We start from the raw sequence: 20,574 nt of genomic DNA on the forward strand, positions 1-20,574 counted from the left end.
GGCGTTCTGTAGTACATCAGGGGTAAGGTCAGGTGATGACGTGTAGAGTTGTGTGTCATCAGTATAAAGATGGTACTGAAAGCCAAATCTGCTGATAGTCTGTCAAATTGGGGCCGTGTAGAGGGAGAAGAGAAGGGGGCCAAGAACTGAGCCCTGAGGTACCCCAACAGTGAAAGGAAGAGGAGTTGAAGTGGAGCCAGCGAATAAGACACTGAAGGAGCGGTCAGAAAGATAGGAAGAGAACCAGGAGAGAGCAGTGTCATTAATATCTAGTGACTGGAGCCTAGAGAGTAGGAGATAGTGGTAAACAGCGTCAAAAGCTGTAGAAAGGTCGAGAAGAATGAGCAGAGAGTAATCACCGTTACATTTTGCTGTCAGAAGGTCATTGGTAACTAATAGGTGGAAACCCCAAGTGACCACATTTTGGAAACTAGACTCACCAAAGAATTTATCTAGATATGCAGTGGGCACCTGTAGCCCCCAGGTGCTTCACAGAAATGTATAACTTTGAGCCGTGAACATAAAAATAAATCACATATTTCTCCACAAAAACATTTTTTTAGCCCCAACAATTTTATTTTTTTCACAAGGGCAACAGGAGAAAATGAACCCCTAAAATTGTTGGGCAATTTCCCTTGAGTACAGCAATACTCTATATGTGGTGGAAAACTACTGTTTGGGCACACGGCAGGGCTCGGCAGGGAAGGAGTGAAGGTTTGGAGAGTAGAAGAGTGCCATGTTGCGATTGCAGAGCCGCTGATGTGCCTAAACAGTGGAAATCCCCTACAAGTGACCCAAAAGTAGTAGCGGTCAGCAATAGAAACATTTTGGGGGAAAAAATTGTCTATAGGGCCAAATTTACCCTTCATTCGCTTTGTCAATTGTGAAGCAGGGGGGCACTGCACTTTATAAAAATCAACTGGGTGAGCCACACGGTGGCATAAGTTGCTACTAGCCATCTCATCTGCTGGACATTGATCAGTTATATCACTTATGTCATCGTTGATCTCCTGACAAACCCAGACTTATGGGGGAAATGAGTCGAGATCATAAGCATATAATCCAGCAGAAGCAGTACCATCTAAAGATGAGTAACTTGGTCTTTATCTTTATGTTGCATTTCCTCACAATCAGACTTTAACTTTAAGACCAAGCTATTGTCATTGATCAGGTCTGCTCACACTGTGCTTCTGCTGGAAAATGGCATATACTGTACATTTGTACATTGTGTTTATTGTTTATGACAAGCTAGCATTTTTTTTTATCTTGTGCATTATATATGTGTAGATCATTTTTTTGGACACCCTGTGGATATTATCTACCTATTCTATGCTACATTTTTGCACTTTATCTCATTGACTGTTTACATCTATTCTCCATTGCATACATGGGACTGTCCTCCATCCATTGCATACATGGGACTGTCGTCTATTATGTTAGACCATCGCTTATTGTCTTGAGCACATTTTCTCAGTGTATACTGTACCCTGTATTATATCCTGTAGGGTACGCACCCAGTACCCCTCCTGGAACCATCTTCACCCTTAAAAGATATACCCGTAGACATAATGATATAGCTTTACTTCTTTATGTAAACGTCTTACGGTAGGGCTAATCAAGGGAGCTCAGGGTCAGCCGACGCACGAGCGGAGGCACCATCTCTCGTCAATTTAGGGTGTCAACCTATGCAAGTAGGAAGGTGTGAAGTAATTTCTAGGTTAGGAGATAGTGCACCCGTCCTCACACTGAACCCTTGGTGTGTCTGTATGCTGCACTGTGCTATTCTAAACATGCATACCGATTTCTAGCTTAGGTATAGTTGGTTTTCATTGGCATTACTATATTGTAATGACCACTGTCCCTTAGCTGTTTATTCCCTTCAGCTCTGGGATATATTCAAATGTGTCTTGTTCTGCACATCCCTCATCTATATGTTCGGTCTACAGATGAGGTGTTGTTTATGAGGGACATCGTCAACTTTAATTTAGTCCATATCTAGGTTATTTTCTGGGACTGTCGACGGGCGAGCGGTAGTGCCGATTGTTGCATCCGTGTGTTAGGTGCCTACCCCCACAGCTAGGGTGGTACCTTTTGGAGTGTGAGGTCATACCATGTGCCTGCTCTCTGTCCCCCTTTCACTATTGGATAGCACCTCTTTTGCACTTTTTCACCATCGCTGGGTCAATTTTAGATTATTTCTCCTTAAAAGTAAATTATTAGGGTTTTTTCTCTGTGAACTCTTTAAATAGCCTAGTCCTAGCTACAATATTAGCCTTCCTTAAGTTTTTGCTCTAAAAAAGCAACAAAGTATGATACCCGTTTTTGCTGCGCTTTTGCTTCGTTTTTGTACTTACTCATTACTCTCTATGGGTGAAAGAATGCTGCAAAAACGGTCAAAATACACTGAAAGAAATGATATGCTGCAGTTTTCCAAAACACAGCAGTTTTCCAATTCAGTCAGGATAAAAAAACAATGTGTGTGCATGAGATTTCTGAAATCTCATAGCTTTTGCTGGTGCTGTAAAACGTAGCTGAAAATTTTCATTAAAAAATACAGCAAAAACGTGTGATAATAGCCTTACAGAAGTTTTATATTCTTTAATTAATTAACAAAGCATTTATCTTCCTCTATAAGTATTATTAAGACAGCTTTATTCGTTTAAAACTTCCATATTTCAGGCTTCTGCCCCACAATGTTATCTGTTTATTGTACACCTGGTTATTAAGTAAGCGATGGTATTCCTAGCTTTAGTAATAAAATTCACTGAATCATATTAATATAATGTTTTTCTTTCCTTATAATGTTTAAAGATCATTTATTTTCTTTGACTTTTTTTTTTTAAGACATCAGTTGTTGGAGCTTCCTGTTTTATATCTTTCAAGCACACTATGGGTCATGTATTTGGCACACATGTGGAAAATATTACACTGTTACGATAGGTTTCCTTTCTAACAGAAGCTGAAATTTCAACTGACGTTACAATGGAAAATACCTAATCCTTATTTCGTGAGGCATACAAATAATTTACTAAAGAAAAAACATTGACATTGTAATTGAGTGTTGCTAAAACACAATAGAATGTTTTATTAATAAAATGTTTACGAAAAAAAGAAAAAAAATAATAGACCCGATATGTCAAAAAGGTAAATACATAAACATTCAGAGTACCAAAAAGTTTAGTCTAGAGATGAAAAAGGCAAATATGTTAAATTAAAAAAAAAATTATTATGAAATTCTATTAAAAAATAGGATTATAAAACTAACAGGGATTTCCATCTGTAGCAAATTGATATAAACCAGATCTTGGCATGTGCCAATCACTTTTTCACACAGGGCTCTGTAGGTTTGGATTTCTTTTTCCCTTAATAATAAAAACCTTAATTTACAAACTGCTGTTTGTGATTACTTGTGTTATGTTTACCTAATATTTAAATTTGTTTGGTGATCTCAAACATTTAACCCCTTCGCACCCGAGCCTGTTTTTGCCTTCGTGACCGGGCCAATTTTTTCAATTCTGACCAGTGTCACTTTATGAGGTCATAACTCTAGAACGCTTCAACGGATCCTACTGATTCTGACATTGTTTTCTCATGACATATTGTACTTCATGATGGTGGTAAATTTTTTTAGATATGATCTGCGCTTATTTGTTAAAAAAAATCAAAATTTGGCAAAAATTTAGAAAATTTTGCAATTTTCAAACTTTTAATTTTTATGCCCTTAAATCAGAGAGTGATATCGCACAAAATAGTTAATAAATAACATTTCCCACATGTCTACTTTACATCTGCACAATTTTGGAAACATAATTTTTTTTTTAGGAAGTTATAAGGGTTAAAAGTTGACCAGCGATTTCTCATTTTTACAACAAAATTTGCAACACCATTTTTTTTAGGGACCACCTCACATTTGAAGTGAGTTTGGGGGGTCAATATGACAGAAAATACCCAAAAGTGACACCATTCTAAAAACTGCACCTCTCAATGTACGCAAAACCACATTCAAGAAGTTTATTAACCCTTCAGGTGCTTCACATGAATGAATGGAATATGGAAGGAAAAAATAAACATTTAACTTTTTTTTCACAAACATTTTACTTCAAAACCATTTTTTTTTATTTTCACAAGTGTAAAAAGAGAAAATGAACCACAAATTTTTTTGTGCAATTTCTCCCGAATACGCCAATGCCCCGTATGTGGGGCTAAACCACTGTTTCAGCACACGGCAGAGCTCAGAACGGAAGGAGTGCCGTTTGACTTTTTCAATGCAGAATTGGCTGGAATTGAGATCGGATGCCATGTCGCATTTGGAGAGCCCCTGATGTACCTAAACAGTGGAAACCCCCCACAAGTGACCCCATTGTGGAAATTGGACCCCCCCAAGGGACTTATCTAGATGTGTGGTGAGAACTTTGAACCCCCAAGTGTTTCACTAAAGTTTATAATGTAGAGCCGTGAAAATAAAAAAAAAAAATTTTTTTCCACAAAAATGATCTTTTAGCCCCCAATTTCTATTTTCACAAGGGTAACAGGAGAAATTGGACCCTAAGAGTTGTTGTCCAATTTGTCCTGAGTACGCTGGTACCCCATATGTGGGAGAAAACTACTGTTTGGGCACACGGTGGGGCTCAGAAGGGAAGTAGTGACGTTCTGAAATGCAGACTTTGATGGAATGGTCTGTGGGTGTCATGTCGCATTTGCATAGCCCCTGATGTACCTAAACAGTGGTAACCCCCCACAAGTGACCCCATTTTGGAAACTAGACCCCCCAAGGAACTTATCTAGATGTGTGGTGAGCACTTTGAACCCCCAAGTGTTTCAGCAAAGTTTATAATGTAGCGGCGTGAAAATAAAAAAATCATTTTTATTCCACAAAAATGATCTTTTAGCCCCCAATTTTTATTTTCACAAGGGTAACAGGAGAAATTGGACCCTAAGAGTTGTTGTCCAATTTGTCCTGAGTACGCTGGTACCCCATATGTGGGAGAAAACTACTGTTTGGGCACACGGTGGGGCTCGGAAGGGAAGTAGTGACGTTCTGAAATGCAGACTTTGATGGAATGGTCTGCGGGCATCATATTGCATTTACAGAGCCCCTGATGTACCTAAACAGTGGAAACCCCCAATTCTAATTCCAACCCTAACCCCAACACACCCCTAACCCTAATCTCAGCCCTAACCATAACCCTAACCACAAACCTAACACCAACACACCCATAACTTAATCCCAGCCCTAGCCCTAACCCTAGCCCTAACCCTATCCCTAACCCTAGCCCTAGCCCTAGCCCTAACCTGTGTACCTGCTTTTTTTTCTTTACTTTTTTTATTTTTGTGACAAGATTGCTGCCGTGCGATCTGACTCATAGTATCGCCACTTCTCCTCTGATCTCACACTGACAGATGATCAGAGGTGAAGCAGTGTTACTATGTGAAAAGATCGCTGCCTGGCACATAATAACGTGACTTCTCCTCTGATCTCACAATGACAGATGATCAGAGGTGAAGCAGCGTTACTGTGTGACAAGATCGCTGCCTGGCAGCGATCTAGTCACACAGTAACGCTGCTTCACCTCTGATCATCTGTCAGTGTTAGATCAGAGGAGAAGCTGCGTTACAATGAGATCGCCGGGAAACAAGCAGCTTTCCCAGCGATCGTTCCCATTGGCTGCTGTGACTCTGACGTCATCAGGACCTGAACCAATCAGGTCTCGATGACGTTGGGGGTCCCAGCATGCATTGTGCACCGGGATCCCCGCGTTGTAAGGTATGTGGGGGTCCCGGGGGGCACAAAACCGCCGACAGTAGATAAACGTCGGCGCTGCACAAAGCCCAGCAAGCGCCAACGTTTATCTAGTGTGACAAACATGCAAAAAAATAGGAAATCAGGAAAGGGGATTATGACTTTTTCACACTGCTGTATTTCATAATGAAGATTCAAAAATAGTTGAACTTTGAAAATTTGATTTATTCCATTGTTCAAGAGGGTTATCCCATTGGTTTAGGGATAGAAGTAAACTCATTCCTCCATTTCAATGTAAAAAGTGGGTCTGTGTCTTTCCAATATCTTGCTATGAGGGTTTTAGTGACACTGATAAATTAAGATATAATTGAGTTTTTATGTGTTTATATGAGAGCTCTAGACTGAGTAAAACTTGTTTAGGTGTCAGATTCATCTAAGCCTTGTTTGCGTTTCCAGAAATCAGGATGATAAGTTTTCCCAATTTTGTCTGGAATTTTGTACCATCTTGAAATTAATAGTACAGCATTTTTAAAGACAAAGGTGTGACTGAAACATTTTCTGATCACAAACCATTGAGACCATCCAACCATGACAAGGTCTGCCTCATATGGATGGTCCCTACCTCTAATGATTCACTTCTCCATGTGCCTATGTTTCAAGTAAACTGGGAAAGAAATAGGACACAGTTTTAGCTCTAATTAAAACCTTCCATGTATAGGAACCATCTATATGAGGTCATTTTGTTCTGGTTAGATGGCTTCTACGCTTCTTGATAAAAAAAATCTTAATCAATTACATGCCATGTTTTTACGTGTATAGCAATATTTGCAGTGTGCTTACATTTGTATGTGTTTTTATATTGGCCACAGCATATTATGCACTTGTACATTAAATGGAGGTTCTCAAGTTCCTAATTTGCTTTAGTTAAATCAATGAAAATAAGCAAGTTTGCAATTCACTTGCATTTTCTATATGCTATCATTCTACTTCAATAAGAGATTTTATAGTGTACAGCTCAATTACATGGAGCCCAGCCTCTTGTGCCTGGCTGAGAGTGTGCAGTAGTTAAATTCTGGAAAAGGGGGTAACTCTTAACATCCCAGCCAGCTCTCTCCAGTGTATTGATTTCTATACAGCAGTTAGCTGCTCATCTCCCTTTCTTTACTTCTCATCTTCTGAACAGATAGTTAAAAATGCAGCTTTCAAAAGCAGACCTGTGTGCTTGTTGAAATGCACTGTTAACTCTGTGTATATACAATAACAGTGTACACTTCAAAATATACCACTTGCAGCTAAATGTGTTTTAATTGAACTTGTGCTGAGCCTTATAATTCTACTAATACTATAGTTTTATTCACAGGACCTGTCACTAAAGGAGGAGAGCCCGTCCTGTCAGAAACTAGGAAGTAAGGAAACTATAGAGAAGGCATTGCTCTGAACTGCTTAAGAGAAAACTTGAGAATACCCCTTTAATATTATAGGGGTGCAAACCCTTTTCCATGGTGTTTTTAATTCATTAGGCTTTCTCTACCTTTTTCAAAATGTTGTACCGGAAATTAAATCAACTCACAAAATGCTACAGTGGGGAAAAAAAGTATTTAGTCAACCACCAATTGTGCAAATTCTCCCACTTAAAAAGATGATAGAGGCCTGTAATTGACACCATAGGTAGACCACAACTATGAGAGTCAAAATGAGAAAACAAGTCCAGAAAATTACTTTGTCTGATTTGGCAAGATTTATTTTGCAAATTATGGTGGAAAATAAGTATTTGGTCACCTTAAAATATGCAAGATTTCTGGCTCTCACAGACCTGTAACTTCTTCTTTAAGAGCCTACTCTGTCCTCCACTCATTTCCTGTAGTAATGGCACCTGTTTGAACTTGTTATCAGTATAAAAGACACCTGTCCACAACCTCAAACAGTCACACTCCCAACCCCACTATGAGCTGTCGAAGGACACCAGAAATAAAATTGTAGCCCTGCACCAGGCTGGGAAGCCTGAATCTGCAATAGGCAAGCAGCATTGTGTGATGAAATCAACTTTGGGAGCAATAATAAGTAAATGGAAGATATACAAGACCACTGCAATTTTCCTCAATCTGGGGCTCCACGCAAGATCTCACCCCGTGGGAAGAAACTGATCACAAGAACGGTGAGCAAAAACCCCAGGACCACATGGGGCAACCTAGTCAATGACCTGCATAGAGCTGGGACCACCATAACAAAGGCTACCATCAGTAATGCACTATGCCGCCAGGGAGTCAGATCCTGCAGTGCCAGACGTGACTCCCTGCTTAATCCAGTACATGTCCAGGCCCATCTGAAGTTTGCTAGAGAGCATTTGGATTATCCAGAAGAGTATTGGGAGAATGTCATATGGCCTGATGAAACCAAAGTAGAACTGTTTGGGAGAAACAAAACTGGTCATGTTTGGAAGAGACAGAAAGCTGAGTTGCATACAAAGAACATCATACCTACTGTGAAGCATGGGGATGGCAACATCATGCTTTGGGGCTGTTTTTCTGCAAAGGGACCAGGACAATTGATTCATGTACATGAAAGAATAAATGGGGCCATGTATCGTGAGAATTGGAGTGCAAACCTCCTTCCATCATCAAGGGCATTGAAGATGAAACATGGATGGGTCTTTCAGCATTATAATGATCACAAGCACACTGCCAGGGCAATGAAGGAGTGGCTTTCTAAGAAGCATATGAAGGTCCTGGAGTGGCCTAGCCAGTCTCCAGATCTCAATCACATAGAAAACCTTTGGAGGGATTTGAAAGTCCGTGCTGCCTAGCGACAGGGTCAAAACATCACTGCTCTAGAGGAGATCTGCATGGAAGAATGGGTAAACATACCACCAACAGTGTGTGCCAACCTTGTGAAGACTTACAGAAAATATTTGAGCTCTGTCAATGCCAACAAAGGATATATAACAAAATATTAATATGAACTTTTGCTAATGACCAAATACTTATTTTCTACCCTAGTTTGCAAAATAAATCTTGCCAAATCAGACAAGGTGATTTTCTGGATTTGTTTTCTCATTTTGACTCTCATAGTTGTGGTCTACCTATGATGTCAATTACAGGTCTTTATCATCTTATTAAGTGGGAGAACTTGCACAATTGGTGGCTAACTACTTTTTTCCCTACTGTATATTATTTACACAAAACAAGGTGACAATCAAATGGAAAACTGGACCTATATATACTATATATATATGTATATATATATATATATATATATATGTATATTTAATTCATAATACCCCCATACAAAATTTGTTACACAGGTAAAGGTTCCCATTACCCATGTAATGGAAGGAACAAGATGAAATCCAACCCGTCTCATCCCTGCCCCCCAACTATTGCAGATTTCAAAGCATAGTTTGCAAACCACAATAGGAATCACATTGTTTGACCACAAAAGTCGTACCTTTATTGGTAGCCTAATGCAAATAAAGATGTCAAAAGATTTATAATAATCTTTACTAATGAAAGAAACGGCAACCAAAAACATACTCGTGCAAAATAAAATTTATTTCACTTACCACATAGCAAATGGTTAACGCAAAGTTTGCTTTTTACGGAAATTCTAGTAACATTTTGTATTTAGATTGGCAATTGAATTACTCTGGCTCCTCATATGACAAAAAAGTAAAACACTTTAGTTTACATTTTGTCCAATTGTTGCACAAAATTACAATGTGTGGTACAAATGTTTTAAAGTGAAATCTTTTTGCAAATATGAAGCAAAATGAATGTAAGATCGCCACGATAACAAGTTCATTGCACAGTAACCGTGAAAATCCTGCAGTCGTCCATTGTACTGCGGTCCTGTACACAAAGATAACAGCTCATTAATATACCACTCCAGTGTTTTTTTTATTTCACCATCTGCATGGTATCACTAATGTTCTCAGAGCTGCTATGGTTCTGTCCTAGTTGTGACTATCTGCATCGCTCCAGTGTTTGATGCGTGAGATGTAGGTCACTTCTGTAATGTCAATGCCATTGTTAGTCTATGGGCGCCAAAACAAGGCCAGAACAAGATTTTCATAAAATTAAGAGCTTCTGACCGTTACCTCTGCCTTCTGATTAGTCAGGAGCTACAGTCACAAGATGGCGGAACGGAATCGAAGCGACACCAGGAAGAGGAGACTGCGGTTGATAAGTATATTACTTGGTGCAGGGAACTCACATTAGTGACATCACCTCAACACTAAAACAAAAAAACAGAACACTGGCTTGGTGCTTTAAATGTAACATACCAATGATTAACTATGTGCTGAATATTATTGGCACTCCCTATATATTCCTACTTTGCATGTCTAAAAATGCCAAACCACCAAGACACTTCTACCATCCAGTAGATACTGTGACGCACCATCGCTATAGAGTTGAACACGTGTTATCAGTGAGTTCATTGCCTGTTGGCTGTATCTGAGCCAAAATATTGGTACCCACTTTAGAGATTGGGCTCACTTTTTACAAAGGGTAGCACAATGATTAGCACTTTATCAGGGTACAGAAAGAACCACCATAGGTAACATTATTGTAAAGTAAGGCCATAATAAAAAAAAAAGGTTTTTGTACATACATTCATAAGGAAGGCCTACAGGTTTATTTTAGTTTTATCTGGGGGTGGAGGAAAGATAGTGTACATTGCCAAGCCCTGGAAATAAATGTACTGCATTTGAGCCTAAATACTTACAGACGTACATAACCTGTTCAGGACAAATACATTTAGGAAACAGTGCCCTGTAAATAAACTATATGGTCTATAAAATTGCGCTATATAGAAAATAAATAAAGGGTTGATAATATGCACCCCCAAAAAAATAAAATATACTTTTTATTGAACTGTAATACATTACGCAAAATGATTAATTTGTAGATTTGTCTTATTACATTACTTAGGAATGGCAGTAAGACACAAGGTGTGTCTGAATTGTGAATTATCCTGCTGCAATAATGATGCTGTCATGTGTTTCAGGTGAGACCAGCCCAAGATTATGGGTGGAGAAAAGGACTCTGTAGTACAGCATCCAGCTCATCTCTCACTGAAGGAAACCTTTAACATCTACTTGTGAGAGCAGCAAAGAGGGAGCATCCCTTTACTCCGAGAGTTTAGGATAAACAGGCGGCTCGCTAGGGACTGTGCCGAGCAGCACAGGAGAAATACACTATGGACTGGAAGCTTTGTGCACCATTTAGTGTCCTCATCATTTTACTGGTAAGACCTTTTCTACACAAAATCAATGCTAATGCAATGTATCTAAGGATTTAGGACAAACTTAAAATTATTAAATAGATGCAGAAGGTAGAGCAGAGCAGGTGGTTTACCATGACTATTATATACATTGAGCTTAGCAATGATAAACAGGAATATTGTATCATAAATGCAGGTACAAGGACTAGGTGCACCCTATGGCTCTCAGGATAAGCATTTAAAGATTTTTACAAATATATTTACCTTTTAAATTGGAAGTTTCCACCTATGGACGGCCATGATTCTGCTAAGTTCCATGGTGTATATGTTCAGAGTATCCCACACCATTGTTTATTCTTTATTAATTCCGGGTTGTTTGAGAAGATTGTTATTCCACGCAGACAAAGCTGCAATTCAACCCTGTTTCATAATCACAATATCTCACATGGCCGATGAGGATGAGTTCACACACAGAAGATATTTCTTTGAAAAATCGGAGTAGCTTTTAGATGAATAAGCCACAAAATCCCACAACTAAATCCAATTCATGTGAATTCGCCCTTTGCATTCTAACCCTTATTTAGCTAGTAAATGATTACTTAATTATTGAAGGTTTTATAATGGGTCAGTTAATGTAAACTAATCTAGCAGATCGTCCGCATTGTTATGTGCAATGGAAGGCTAAACTTGTTTTTAGACTTTTTTCACACTTTATACATTTCTTGAGAATTGTTCGTTTATGCTTCAAGGGCTAAGTTCATTTGAATTGTTCTGTGATATCCCCATAAAGTGTAATGCGTTTTTATAGATTACTTCCATGATTAGAGTATCTGCCAGTGCTATAAAGATTAAAGTCGAAACAATAAACCGACGGAAATGATGTGCAATTCTGAGCAGAAAGAGGGTGACATGCTCTCGTATTTCTGCTTAGATCAGGCATCAGCTAATAATACTTCGATATTACAGACATGGCCATTCTGTCCACTTTTTAGGTCATTTCTCCTGTTTTACTCGGCTGTATGGATCATAAAGTAGCTTGTGTCTGCAATTTATCTTCATAGTACTTTCCGCTGCTTGCTCAGGAATGTACTTCTTTATGTTGCTTGGTATGTATGCATAACATTTTGAGGAAGGATGCATTTAATGGTCAAGATGCACCCGATATAACTGGGTAGATAGATAGATAGATAGATAGATAGATAGATAGATAGATAGATAATCAACTTGTATAAGATACATACTTCAAATGTAAATGTTTCATCTATGGATACGCTTACCCTAGCAAAGGGTGGTATAGAAAAATGGACTAACCATTCTGATATAGGAATCCTAAGGCCAGAGGGGGCTCATAGCCTCTAAGTCCAACGCATAATGGTTTGAGAGCAGAATCTAAAAAAAGGATACATGACACAAATCCTTCTCAAAAGCATTGCATTAGTCCTATTCAGGTGTAACATAGCTTTATAGTGAATTACTATTAATATTGTGTTTGGCAAGGAGAATATGGCCTTTGCCATTGCTCAAAATCTGCCTCCAGCAAGGTCCGTCTCTAAGTTCACCTCCAAGCTGCAAATGAATGGCAGTACAGCAGTAATGCTTTATCTGTACTACCTGCAGCGGGACATGATGTTCTGATATACAAGATGGGTCATAGAATATATCCATTCATGTTATGTCACAATTCCAGATGATCAATAGTCCCAATTAATGAAACACTGTTCTGTCACGTCACTTAGTAGTCAGGCCTTAAAAAACTTTGAATACGGCCTCAACCTAGTGACAAAGCAATGCGCCTTAATCACCCATGTTTCATGTTTGACTACTTATGTCTCGTCACAAAAACTTAAAGAAATGGGTCATCTGACAGATGTCATTCATTCCCAGAGGATGCAAACTTGTGCAAAGACATGTCACTTTGCTTTGGTAATCTTAAACATGTCTTCCTATATCCTAAAATGTAATGCCCGGTCCGAAATCATGATCAAAACTATGCAAACTGTAATTAATTTATGAATCAGATATCGTATATATATCTATATAGCACATTGTGTATGCATAGAAAATAATTGTCAGCACGCTGAGTATAAAGAGGCATTGACAGAACATGTTAAGAATTGATTTAGACTACACCCAAGATTTATAATTGCACTTTTGCCTAATCAGTGCAGCTCAGTAATAGCTGGGGAAGCATATGACACAATTTGTACAATATGTGGAATCTGTAAGGCTCAGGCATGTTACAGATTTAGATTTTTACACATGAGATGCTAAGGTTGTTATAGGTGAGCCCTTCATTGTATAGAAAACTTACAAATTGTAAATTATTTCCTCGCCCCTCTTGCATTGCGCAAAGGAATATAATGTTAGGATCTCACTATATGACAGTCAGAGATTATTGAGAACAATTTCCAAATTCCAAGACTCTCCTGCTTCACTTGACATTAGTTTTATCATCTATAGATTTGTGTCTGTGGTTAAGTATATAGATGTATGACAAATGACAGATGTATGGGATAGATACCACATGTACAGCACCATGGAATCAATGGTGCTATATAAATAAATAATAATAATAGGTACAATAGAATGACAGATGAATCCTTGTCAAAAGTGTCGTGCAACAATGTTTTATGAGGACATCTTCAATTTTCTAATTGGCATTCTGTGGTTTGGAAACATTCTTTTTTCTTTTTATCTACAAAAATATGTTGAAGGCAGCAATTATCTTTGTAAAGAAGGAGTTTACTTTGGGAGTGGTCAATAATTTGGATATATTTCTTAGCAACTGTCAGATTACAGCCTGTATACTTATGAGTTATCACTGCTTATTTACTTGAGAGTTGACATGCCCTTACATAAGTTATCAGGGTTAAACAGCAATATTGAGTCCCAATATCCCAATGGATTCTGGGATCACTAATACTTGTTACCCCCATTTGGATAGTAGTCATGGAGATGCATGTTACTATGACCCTCAGACTAACACTTCCACAAAACCAAGACTAAGGGCAAACAAAGCGTAGACACACTGCAGAAAATTTACTTCTAGTGGCAAAATGGAAAGAAGTAAGATTCCAAAGGCCCCATAAACTTTAGATTATAATAAGATGAACCCCATGATTTGGCCAGAGCCATCCACACCAGGTTTTACCATTGAACAGCATAATGAAGAGGCAGAGATCCTGGTTTCAGTGACGTGTCACTTACTGGGCTGACTAAGGCTGTTTTGATAATCTCATGTTAATAAAATCATTGTTTTATTACTAGAGAGCTAGTAAAGCTGCTGCCATGTAGTCCTCCAAACTCATGAGGTCTAAATGACTCCACCCTCTGTCACTGATTGACAGCTTTCTGCCTATTCACAGGGTGCACAGAGGACTATCAATCAATGGTGTGCTATTTTTCCTTAAAACCAAACTTAAAAACTTCTTTGGCCTTGACTTTTCAGAAATAGAAGTAACAAATTCCAGAGAGGAGAATAAAAAGATTTCCTGTAGTAAAAAGCTAGACTAATGATAGAGGTGTGCTGCTCGATATTCACTGTTTTATTTGTCACAATATGTTACTGCAATAATTGGGTGACTGAGCTTGTTAGATCTGTCCAGATATAAAGGGTGGAGATGAAGAAAGGTTTTTTGCCAGAATTCTCAGAGAGAATTCTGGCAAATAATAGGTTGTGAGAGTATTTATTAGGATGCCTGGACTGTGCAGATCCTTTTTGGTATATCTGTAACTGAACTGTGTTGGTCGCCTCAGTATTATGACCATCTTGAAGGGGAAATTGCCAGCACAGAACTGTTAATATTACATTTGTTCCAACTAAAACGCTGCTAAGAATGGAGCTTCTTGCCGAGTAGAAATAGCAAAGCTTCTGAACTCTATTTTTGCCACCATTACGCATAACTATTTCTAAGTTAACAAACATTGATCCACTGACCAAGATTGTCTCAGTATTACTTTAAGGCTGAGCGCCCCATGAGGTTGGCACAATGAGGATCATCTTTCATTCTGTGTCTGGCTATTTGTCTCTAGTTGGACTATTCTTTCTAGGCCATTGTATTCCCAACAAATGCCATTCCGGCCTATATCTACATCAGTACTCTTGTACAGAGAACCAACCTGACGCAACAGTGTGGCACAACAATGTACGGACTGCTAAAGATTTAGTATTTTCCCAGTATGTGTACTGGATGCTGATTGGTTTCCTTTTATTTTCTTGGTTGTTTTCTGTCTTGCTCAGTTAAGCCTGCAATAAAAATTATGTATTATATATAATATACAGTGGGGAAAAAAAGTATTTAGTCAGTCAGCAATAGTGCAAGTTCCACCACTTAAAAAGATGAGAGGCGTCTGTAATTTACATCATAGGTAGACCTCAACTATGGGAGACAAACTGAGAAAAAAAAATCCAGAAAATCACATTGTCTGTTTTTTTTCATTTTATTTGCATATTATGGTGGAAAATAAGTATTTGGTCAGAAACAAGCAATCAAGATTTCTGGCTCTCACAGACCTGTAACTTCTTCTTTAAGAGTCTCCTCTTTCCTCCACTCATTACCTGTAGTAATGGCACCTGTTTAAACTTGTTATCAGTATAAAAAGACACCTGTGCACACCCTCAAACAGTCTGACTCCAAACTCCACTATGGTGAAGACCAAAGAGCTGTCAAAGGACACCAGAAACAAAATTGTAGCCCTGCACCAGGCTGGGAAGACTGAATCTGCAATAGCCAACCAGCTTGGAGTGAAGAAATCAACTGTGGGAGCAATAATTAGAAAATGGAAGACATACAAGACCACTGATAATCTCCCTCGATCTGGTGCTCCACGCAAAATCCCACCCCGTGGGGTCAGAATGATCACAAGAACGGTGAGCAAAAATCCCAGAACCACGCGGGGGGACCTAGTGAATGAACTGCAGAGAGCTGGGACCAATGTAACAAGGCCTACCATAAGTAACACACTACGCCACCATGGACTCAGATCCTGCAGTGCCAGACGTGTCCCACTGCTTAAGCCTGTACATGTCCGGGCCCGTCTGAAGTTTGCTAGAGAGCATTTGGATGATCCAGAGGAGTTTTGGGAGAATGTCCTATGGTCTGATGAAACCAAACTGGAACTGTTTGGTAGAAACACAACTTGTCGTGTTTGGAGGAAAAAGAATACCGAGTTGCATCCATCAAACACCATACCTACTGTAAAGCATGGTGGTGGAAACATCATGCTTTGGGGCTGTTTCTCTGCAAAGTGGCCAGGACGACTGATCCGGGTACATGAAAGAATGAATGGGGCCATGTATCGTGAGATTTTGAGTGCAAACCTCCTTCCATCAGCAAGGGCATTGAAGATGAAACGTGGCTGGGTCTTTCAACATGACAATGATCCAAAGCACACCGCCAGGGCAATGAAGGAGTGGCTTCGTAAGAAGCATTTCAAGGTCCTGGAGTGGCCTAGCCAGTCTCCAGATCTCAACCCTATAGAAAACCTTTGGAGGGAGTTGAAAGTCCGTGTTGCCAAGCGAAAAGCCAAAAACATCACTGCTCTAGAGGAGATCTGCATGGAGGAATGGGCCAACATACCAACAACAGTGTGTGGCAACCTTGTGAAGACTTACAGAAAACGTTTGACCTCTGTCATTGCCAACAAAGGATATATCACAAAGTATTGAGATGAAATTTTGTTTCTGACCAAATACTTATTTTCCACCATAATATGCAAATAAAATGAAAAAAAAACAGACAATGTGATTTTCTGGATTTTTTTTTCTCAGTTTGTCTCCCATAGGTGAGGTCTACCTATGATGTAAATTACAGACGCCTCTCATCTTTTTAAGTGGTGGAACTTGCACTATTGCTGACTGACTAAATACTTTTTTTCCCCACTGTGTGTATATATATATATATATATATATATATAAATGTAGGGACTGCAAATATTAATTTTCTAGACCCTATAAGGCTAGTCGTAACTGCAGTAAGGGAGTAGGGATAAATGCAGTCACACCTTAGAGGAATTGAAACATTTAATAAAGAATGTGTCATTATAAATAGATTCTTAAATACCTTTAATTAGCAGATGACATTCACTTTGTCTAGTGCAGTAATAAATATAAAATTAAAATGGTCACCATCTTATTACACTGACAGAAACCTGTCCTGTAATATCAATAGGACAGGTGCCTGGGAGCATGTGCAGCAGGAAGGTCATTTGATGTGACATGTAGATAGCTTGACAGTGGGTGGAAAATGTTATTTCCAGGTTAACGCAGCCACTTAGCATTCAGTAACATAGGGTCAATAGAAGTATGAGCAGCCTCTTTCTACCTCAGTACCCTGATAGTGCCAGTATTAAATCAGAAAGACAGGGTGGACAGCAGTGTGAGCAGCTTCTTCTAACCTCAGTATCCCTGACATCTCCAGTATTAGATCAGATAGATAGGGTGGACTGCAGTGTGAGCAGCCTATTCTTACCTCATCACTCCTGGTATCTCCAGTATTAGATTAGAAAAATGGTAAACAACAGTGTGAGGGGCCTCTTATCTCAGCACTGTTGGTATCTCCAATATTATATGGGAAACACAGGGGTGGACAGCAGTGTGAGCCGCCTCTTCTTACCTCAGCACCACTGGTATCTCAAACATTAGATCAGAAAAACAGAGTTGATAGCATTGTAAGCATCCTCTAGTTACCTCAACATTCCTAGTATTTCCATTATTAGATCAGATGCACAGGGTGGACAGCAGTGTGAGCAACCACCTTCTACCTCACTACCCTGATAGGTCCAGTATTAGATCAGAAAGACAAGGTGGATAGAGGTGTGAGCATCTTCTTTTAACCACAGCATCCCTGACATCTCCACTGTTAGATTAGATAGACTGGGTAGACAGCAGTGTGAGAAACAAATTCTTAGTTCAGTACCCCTGGTATCTCCAGTATTAGATCAGAAAAACAGGATAGACAGCAGTGTCAGAGGCCTCTTATTACCTCAATAGCCCAATAGTGTTAGAGAATATCCATTGGGAATCTTCTTAAACATTAATGGAGGGCGCAGAGTTACCTACTGCACATGCTCCCCCCTTTTTTATTAATAGCAAAAAAAATAGATTTTGGAAGTTAAAATGCCAGTGTTTAATCTGGGTTACAGAATAAATAAATTAATAAATAGTTAAAAACCATCTAATAAAATTCATATATAAAATTATTGATCGATTTAATGAAAGACTATGTGTTTCCAGCTTTAGCTAATAAACACCATGACAGACATTTTATGAGGGAGGGGGTTTCCCCTGTGATGAGATCTTCAGATGCACAGCCTTAATTCTAGCTGAGAGCCTTCTTCCTGCAATCAGAAGCCAACAAGTGTTGCTCAAATCTAACAATCCATATGACACCTAAGACCAGGGTCAGACTTGCGAGAGCTATGCGTGAAACTCGAGCGAGTCTCTCGCATCAATTCCCGACAGTGCCGCCGGCACTCGGGACAGGAGTGTGCGGCTGCATGAAAATACATGCAGTCGCACACTCCGGTCCCGAGAAAGTTAGAACAATTGTCTGAACAAGTCCTCTCTAAATTGTAAAGTGCTGCAGAATATGTTGGTGCTATAAAAATAAATTATTATTATTAATACAAAAATTACCATCTGAGGTGAAAATGGGGAGGTGAACAGTAATCCTGTTTTCTCAGTATGCCTATCAGAGGGTTTAACAGAGGGTTTAACATTCTATGACAGGTTTCTGTCAGTGTAACAAGATTGCAACTATTTTAATTCTATAGTGATTAAATCCATAGACAAAATCATTGTGATTTGCTAAGTAAAGGTACTTTGCAATTTATGTATTACGTTTGTTTTTTTCTATTCCTAGAGAATCTTGTAACTCTGCATGTTAAGAGTGGAGTGAAATATATGTATTTACATGTACAGGGTGATTATAAAAGATTCATGGCATTTGGCTTTCATATTACTGCAAAGATATAAATGTCACCCATTTGTAATAATAACGTATCGAAAGGTCACGTCTCCGTTTGTAACTTGAATGTGCAGACTCGTCTGTGACTCATCAGGTGGCAGGGCGGCATCAGATCATAAAATGGTGAGATGCAAAAGAATGCGCTTTGTGTTTTAGAGTTTGCAACACAGTATGTAAGTGACCCTCCTGGTCACCCGAGAATTCTGTGGTGCTATCGATAATTGAAGGACACAAAGAATGCTTGTGTAAACGTAAAAGGTCCGGGACTGCATTACCCCCATTCTAATGACCATCGAAGGTAACATGCTGCAGTGTATTTGGGTTGAACTGGATTACCGCATAGATGTGTGGCGTGTGACAAAAGGAGGACACGTAGAACACTTGTAAACAATTATTTGCTAAACTTGGAGAGTTTAAGTTTGTTCTCATGTGCCATTCAGTTTTGTGCATGCAATACATTTTAAAATACACCTCTTGAAACCCGAGTAATCTTTTATAATCACCCTGTATATAATGGTATGCTGAAAGCTTTATAACAAAGTGTCATCGTCATTTAGCAATCAGTATTGATAGAGGGCACAGTGATGAGCTATAATAACTATAATAGGTGCAGGGGTTGCAGCCAGACCTGGAGACTAGAGGGGCACAAATATTCCCTTTGGTCCACAGGAAAAGACTATTACTATTAAAGAACAGTTGGGGCCTTGTTGGGGATTTTACATTGGGGCCCACAAGCTTCAAGGTACTCAATGGTGATGAGACCTACCATGATTTCCAAAACTTTAATCAGAGAATGGATTCTAGTGTGCCAGCATTATCACTCCAAAAGGCAACCAAAGAATGGTTCTCTGAAGAGTGTTCTAGTAATCTGCAGATTCTGAGCACCTTGATCTTCACCTTGATCTAGTAAAAAAAATCCAACGCCTTAGATCCAACTTGGACAGCAGATAACCATTTCAAACATTTAGTGTATACAGTCTAAAAGTGTTAGGCATCCCGGTCAAAATTACTGTTACTTAGTTTTTAATAGAGCACTTTTCCCTTTTTACTGTTCACTACAGAGCCACAGGCCCTTCTGCTTGTTGATTATTCCAGTTTAACCCCCCACCAAACTGATATTGAAGTTCCCAAAAAAAAACTTATGCATAAGGAACCCCAGAGATGGGGAGTATTCAGCCACTGTACTCTAGAAGCTACAGCAGCATGTAAAAGTTTTGGTACCCCTGGTCAAAATTGCTGTTATTGCGAACAGTTAAGCAAGTTGAAGATTAAATAATTTCTAAAAGACCTAAAGTTAAAGATGACACATTTCCTTTGTATTGTAGGGGAAAAAATATATATTTTCATCTTTTACATTTAAAAAATGACAAAAAAGAAAATGGGCAAATGCAAAAATGTGGCCACCCTTGGAGATTTGAGTACTCATAAAGTTGACCAAGGTTTCAGACCCTAATTAGCCCACTAGGGTATGGCTTGTTCACCATTATCGTTAGGAAAGGTCAGGTGATGCAAATTTCCCATCTTAATAAATACCTAGCCTCCTCTAACCTTGTGCCAAAAAAACAGCAGTCATGGGTTCTTCTAAGCAGCTGCCTAGCACTCTGAAACTTATAAAGGTTGGATGCCCACAAAACCAAAGAAGGCTAT

At 39.0% G+C, this 20,574-nt stretch overlaps 1 protein-coding gene across 1 annotated transcript in view; it reads left to right on the top strand.

The window, feature by feature from the left end:
- The first annotated feature begins 10,788 nt into the window (after positions 1-10,788).
- The window catches only part of LOC141096911 (uncharacterized), a 150,684-nt gene continuing 140,898 nt past the window's right edge, over positions 10,789-20,574 (top strand). Inside the window, exon 1 of the mRNA XM_073583821.1 lies at positions 10,789-10,984. Coding sequence (XP_073439922.1) covers positions 10,937-10,984 — 48 coding nt within the window. The 5' untranslated portion in view covers positions 10,789-10,936. The remainder of the gene's footprint in view (positions 10,985-20,574) is intronic.

Source organism: Dendrobates tinctorius, unplaced genomic scaffold (assembly GCF_039654945.1).
Source record: "Dendrobates tinctorius isolate UK_male_01 unplaced genomic scaffold, ASM3965494v1 ptg000081l, whole genome shotgun sequence".
Taxonomy (NCBI): domain Eukaryota; kingdom Metazoa; phylum Chordata; class Amphibia; order Anura; family Dendrobatidae; genus Dendrobates; species Dendrobates tinctorius.